Raw genomic sequence first — 6,941 nt, 5'->3', positions numbered from 1 at the left:
AAAGTATCAAATTGAATTTTTGTTCAATAAAAATCTTTCAAATGCAACTGTAGCTTTTTTTCCCCCCCAAAACTTTGTCTTCAAAATAAGGGTGCGTCTTATATTCCAAAAAATACGGTAAATGTTTACAATGATGAACAAATAGTATCAAAAGTGTAAATAATTCTTGTACAATTTCAACTTACCTGAAGTGGTATGAAAGGATTTACACTTGATGACTGACTAATTGTTTGGAGAGTCTTCTTTTGAAACTGGCCACCAGTGTCTCCTACTTTTCGCTTACTTTTCCAATCACTTTTTTTCTCATCAGCATACTGTAAAAATGTTCCATCATTGCCACTCTTACCCTGCCATGAAAGTGGCATGCTTGAGTTCTGTGAAAAGTTTGGATATTGTTGTTGTTGATTATGCCAAGACCTGCTGTCCTGACTTCTACTATATTGTGACTGGAGCTGAAGGGTCTGTTTTCTATGTTCATTGACAAATGAATCTGGGATAAATGTAATAGGTGGTGGAGGTGGATGACGCTGAATTACTAAATCATGAGATTTCTGTGAAAACTGTGGACCAGAAGCAGATGGAGAGAATGCTGGAAGTGGAGGTGGGCCTGTTATTAATGAATAGAGAGTAAAAGTTCTTAGAATTAAGAATTCAAAACATTTTCTGTATATATTATTTTATACTTTCCAATAAGCTTACTTAATATAATATCTCTAGAAAGATATCAATTTAAATATGGTAAAAAGTATTTATTAAAGCATTTTTTTTTTAATTATTAAAATACTGATATAATCAATATTAACTTCTGATCAAAACAAACTACCAACTTAGATCAAAATATAAAATCAACCTAGTAATGAGTATAGCTAATTAAACATATTGTTCTTATTAAGTTTATAATGCACTGTATTAACACTAGGGTTTTCTCACTCCTATCAATATTTCTTGCCATAAACACAATAACATCTTGTTAACAATGCAAAATAATATCCAAAATAAAAATATAATAATGAAAAACATAAAAACAGATGTATTAAGCATTCTAACCAATACTGTTATGGAAAGTAATATTAAACGAAAAACAGGTTATACCTTACTTACTGAACACATTAACATTAGTTGTTTGCTTAATGTACTGTTGTAGGTTTAATGTCTGTTGAAGAATTTAACATCCCTATAAACTAAACTTTACACAGTTCACCCTAGCAGCATTTTCTGACCATTGAAACATGTTAAACATGTTTGAGTAACTTAACATCGAAAATAAATTACTATTATACATTGCTGATCAAACATTACCATTTAACTATAGAATGGGGTAGCAGGACAGTACAAACAGCACAGCAAAAACTAATGCACATGAAGATACAAAGTAATACAAAAATAAATAAATTAAAAGAATAACTGAACAATAAAATCAATATTCTTGATACTCTAATAAAAATATAACAAAGTTAAATGTAACAAAAAGAAAAAATAATATACTACACATACTGTAAGACATGTCTAACACAACTAATATAACTAACTAACTTCTGTCCCTACACAAGACAGAGAGAGCAGGAAATAGAAACTAATAAATAAAGTTAAACCTCACTAATAGCCAAAATTTAAATACAATAAGATTCAATGAAGCTCAGTAATAATACTTAGAAAAGTAAGTAACAACAATAGTAAATAGGACAATTAAAGTAATTAACAAAAAGTAATGTAACTTGATGGTAGTTCTAATGACAGAAGGTTCTCTTACCATACAAACTTCTTTTGTATAAAATATTTTCAGCACTAAAGATATTGCAGAGTAAAGTTCAACTGAACAAACTATTCTTTATACTGTTAGTACAAAGTTAACTTCACAAGCAGCCTGCTAAGGTATGTGTGTGCCTTACAACTTCATACATCTATCTGACTTTACCTTAATCTAGTCTTTATTTTTTCTGTTTATCCAAATTTTAGTCACAGATTTTGTGTGTTGATTTAAGATGTCTATTTAAAAGATTTTAAAACACTTATAAAACAAAAGACCCACTGTAAGAAAATGTTATTCTAATAATAAGAAAGTATTAATGAGTCATAAGGAACAGGACTACAACAAAATACAGTTGCTAAGCTTCATGCTATTTCAAATGATTCATACTTCACTTTTTGTATTATTTGCAAGTTTTCTGGATTTTACTCTTTAGTGATTCATTTTACATGCAGCAGGTGATTCTGCATAACTGATTTTATATGATGAATGTGTCCATGTTCTCTTTAACATGGATTTCATAGAACCCTACTTGTGCAGGCATGATGCATGACACACTTGGAACATGAAGAAAGTATAATATATGGCATTATTTGCCAAATGTTGAAAATCCAATGCAAAAAACAGTCAAAATAAAAATAAAAAATGCAAAGAACAGTTTGTCATGAATGGGTTACATGAGTGCTCTGGTAGTTTAAGAAGACAGCTTCCAAGATCACCACCAGTACCAATGAAGCCAAAGTAAACTATTAAATTATTTATTATTTGGTCTGGTAAAGCTATCTTAGCCCTGGCAAGATTTCGAAGTAACAGGAATGGCAGTCAGGCAGAGAAAAATACCAATTTCAAGCCCTGCTGTTAGTGTCAAACCATTCTTACACCATTGTACAAGTATAAAGACAATCAACTGTACCAGTCTTTAATACAGTTTGTGCCAAACCAAGCTTACACTCCACAACATACAAGTGTGAAAATAATCAGCATTTCACTATGTGATACTGTTAGTGCCAAACCTTTCTACATTCTACAATGTACAAATGTGAAGACAACCACTTGTTCCAGTCTGTGATACTATTAATGTCAAATCATTCTTTCATTATACAATGTACATATGAGAAGACAACCGGTATTTCCAATATCTTTGTTGTTACTATTACATCACTTTTACATTTCATCCTTACTCTTACTATTTTATAATAGCATTAACATTTATATAAAAAGCTGAGAAGAAAGAAGAAGAACTGAATATAATAATGCATTATATTCATCTCACTGCAGGTCCAGTTAACAGATGATATACATCCTGATAAATATATTTTGACTGAAAGTGGCAAATTCTTGAATTATTTTATTACTACAACATATTCAACAGGGAAGGTTTTTGCTAAAAGTTACAGAATCCTAATTTACAGAATTATTAACAATAAAATCTCAACAGTACACATGGGATTAAAATTTAAAATATTAAACCTTAATACAATATAACAAGTCAATGAAAGATGGTTAGATACATGTATCAAATGCAAGAAAAATAGTAGAATTAAGATGGAAGATTTGTAAGATCTAAACTTTATATAAGCCTAATTATTAAAAGAAAAAAAACAACTTGTATACATAAAATTATTGAGCAATTTACAAGTTCATTACAGTATAAAACCATTTATAATGTGCAACAAGTTAATCATTTTTACTTCTAGATATACAGAAATTACAGCACCAACCTCCTAGGTGCATTGGATGAAGCTGGGTTCTTACTGTTGTTACTAATCCTGGAGAGGGAGGCAAAGCAGGTTTTTCTTGATTTCTCATCTTGTTCTAATGAATTCAGTGGATAATTTAAAAGCCTTGAAGTTTGAACAGCAATAATCTACTTCAATGATGTACTGGTATATTTTAATACTTAATCATGTAACTCCATCCCTGAACAAAAATTTTAATATTAATGACTACAATATAAAATGTGGGATACAAGTTTGGTTTACATTCGTAATTTTGAATTGATAGACTAGTGGGAGGGCAGCTAGTCAACAGCACCAGGTACAAATCTAGAAGAGGGGTCCAGAGGGTCTCAACTCCTCCATTAAAAAAATAATATATTAATAAAACAAATACAGACATTCTTACCTCACCATATAGCGTCAAAAAGAAACATAAAATGTAATTGCTTTTTTCATTTGATTGGTCTATTAATTACCAAGAAAGCTTTTTTTTTTTTTCAGTTTTTGAAGTCAACACAGCTGGTGTCTACAAAAGTCTGGTTACAGCCTCAGTCAATAACTGATTATTTCTAAGCTAATACAACAATATGAATATCAATCCAACATTGCCATAATAAATTTTCATGCTTTGGCTTTTTGCAAACATTCTAACAGTGTATTTAGACTTTTAGAGATTTAAATATAGTAGAGATGGCTGATATGGGTATTGAAAACTTTTACTTGAAAAGTACAAAACAAGTAACAACATTTCGACCACCTTAGGTCATCATCAGGTTAAGAGATTTATTTTCATCAAAGTCAGTATTGCTTAAGACACCTGCAGCTCTTATAGCATATACTTGTTACAGAATCAATTGTCCATTGTTTAGAAGTTAGGATTGTGAGATAGAGGTCTTTGGTATTGTTGATGCCCAAAATAAGCAAAAATGTAAATTGTATGACTGTATATGTAGTGACTTTCAAAAAAAATTTTAAAACAGGCATCCTGTATATAAATACTAAAATATGATTTTAAGTATACATCTTAAAATTATTTTTTCTAAGTTTAGTTATAAATAATCATCTAATTTTAATTTAAAAAATTTTAATGTTTGGTTTTAACTGTTCTTATTTTTATTCACATTACTAGAAATAAAGACGTAAGCTTTGAAACCACTGGGTAATAGCCACAATGAGCCAATCATAATAATCTTTGTAAGCTTTATAATTAATTAATTTTATTATCAAAATTACTAGTAGTGTAAAGTTATAGGTAAACAGTGAAAGTAATAATAATTCATAACTAGGTCTAGTTGGACCCCACCCCAAACAAAATCCCAAATCCACCCTTGAGCATCTAATGCCAACTCTTGAGCTACTCTTGTCTGATCAACTAGTATACTTTAACAATCACTGTTATAATGTATCTCTGGCCCCAAAGTGTAGATCAAGCCACACACCCTGAAATTCACAGTCCAGCCAGATCCTGCATAAAATTATACTTGTTGGAATGCTAATAAACTATTAATTTATTTATCAAAAAAAAGTTCATATTTTTGAGGAGAGAAAAACAGGCCAAATTGAATGTGGCTATTTTGATGCTAATTTTACGTATTTTAAGAAGTTGATTTGAGTGAAGAAACAGCAACTTCTGAAATTTGGTCCTCATAAATGTACAGTGAATATCTTGAAAATGTACAAAGCATCATGTTGAATATTCTTGTCTCAAAAGTTGCTGTACCAAAATAAGCAGAGACTGGCGTCTCATTTTAATTTTTCTACTATATGTTCATAATTACAAAAAAAAGTGCCTACATATTTTTTAATAAAATTGAAAAGGTTTATGGATTTTGGAACTGTCCATAGATTGATAAAAGAAAGCATTAATATTATCCTTATTAAATATCATTTTTTTCAATTGTGTGGAAAAGGTCAGTTGTGAAAATTAAAGCAAAATAAATTATTCAAACCAAAATCTAGATCTTAAATCAACTAAAATCCCCAAATTCTTAACTTTTTTAGCAAAGTGACAAATTTCATACGAACAGAACTTATTCTATTTTTTGATAAAATATATCCTAGTAATTTACTAGCATTCTTATTATAGTGTGAAGAAATGTGATTCTAAAATATTTCGTCAATAAACTTAAAAACTTTTCCCCTGATTACATTATAAATGTTGCACCTACTCTAAAATGATAAAGTAAGAACATAGCATCATACAAATCATATAAAAATATGATCTGAATCTGTGTGTATATGGTCATTATATCTTTCATATATCATCTTGTTACTCTTTTACCAAAACAATTAGAATAATAATTAGAAAATTAAATATTTTAGATGGTGAATACACAGAAAATAACACACTAGGTACACAATTGCCTCCTCTGCAGCACTTTCTGAAGCCTCATGTTGAGTAGCAGCTGGTGTACTGAAAAATTGCAGTCCACTGGGGAGAATGACCACAGCTTGGCAAAGTTGCTAGACATAAAGAAACATAATGGCTAAGTCATCATTTCGTATTACTGTTTTACACAATGTTTCATGTGTCAAATCAAACACAAGTTAGTTATTTTAACAACTTTTTTATCTTCTCTTTAATTTGCAGCTCAGAAGATAAATATCTAAAAACTTTGAGCTACAAACTACTTGTCCTGAAAACCTAAAAATTTCCATATAAATGGAAGAAGGAAAGGAATAAACTTTTAGTAAGTATACAGAGTGAGAGGAAAGGAAGCATTTTTAACTTGTATGCCATTAACCAGATTACTACGAGCGACTAACTTTCTGTGTAGCCAATGCAAGTCTTGCTATATTTCATTCCAACAATAAAACTACAGGATGAAATTGTTTCATAAATGCACATTGTTTAAGAAACATAAAGCCTGTTACTTTTGATAAATTTAGTTATATTGCATTATCATCTTTAATATCTTGGAAAATTACATTAGGAAATGGTATTTATACGAAATGATTATTATATTTATATTTGTTCCAGATTTGAACTTATTACTTTTTATGTTTTAGTACATTATTTTAAAATCTCTAAAAACTTTTAATCATCCATTAAATGCAAATTTTGTCTATTTTTAATTTTTTAATAATCACTTACTCTCCTTATGGTTTCTAGTAATATACAAGACCTGAAAATAATATTTCCAAGTAAACCTAAACAAATATTTTTTATCTTTAACTAGGATTTCATGTTTACATAAAAAAACATTTTAAATTTGTTTTATAAATGTATTTTTATTTCAATTTTATGTTTCATTGCAGCCATACTTTTGTTTATTGTGGCAAAAAAAAAGTGAGGTTAGCAGCGTGAACTTTGTACATTTGCCATAAACTATCACACCTGTTGGTGGTCACTCTCATTCAGTCCAATGCAGGCACATTTGAACATTACTGTAGATATGATAGCAAGAAATGTTTTCAGTACTTGAATATAATTTCTTTGAACTTCCAAACAAGTTTATTTCAATGTACGTCCTTGT

General features: G+C 29.4%; 1 protein-coding gene across 1 annotated transcript in view; it reads right to left on the bottom strand.

The window, feature by feature from the left end:
• Positions 1-6,941, bottom strand: part of LOC111086263 — a 21,805-nt gene that overhangs the window by 4,940 nt on the left and 9,924 nt on the right. The window contains exons 5-7 of the mRNA XM_022388438.1: positions 5,815-5,928; positions 3,469-3,562; positions 186-607 (exon numbers count right to left, since the gene is read on the bottom strand). Of these exons, the coding sequence (XP_022244146.1) occupies positions 186-607; positions 3,469-3,562; positions 5,815-5,928 (630 nt within the window). The remainder of the gene's footprint in view (positions 1-185; positions 608-3,468; positions 3,563-5,814; positions 5,929-6,941) is intronic.

Source organism: Limulus polyphemus, unplaced genomic scaffold (genome assembly GCF_000517525.1).
Source record: "Limulus polyphemus unplaced genomic scaffold, Limulus_polyphemus-2.1.2 Scaffold965, whole genome shotgun sequence".
NCBI lineage: Eukaryota > Metazoa > Arthropoda > Merostomata > Xiphosura > Limulidae > Limulus > Limulus polyphemus.
Note: the sequence above shows the minus strand (reverse complement) of the source record. Positions and strands in the feature narration are given on the sequence as shown.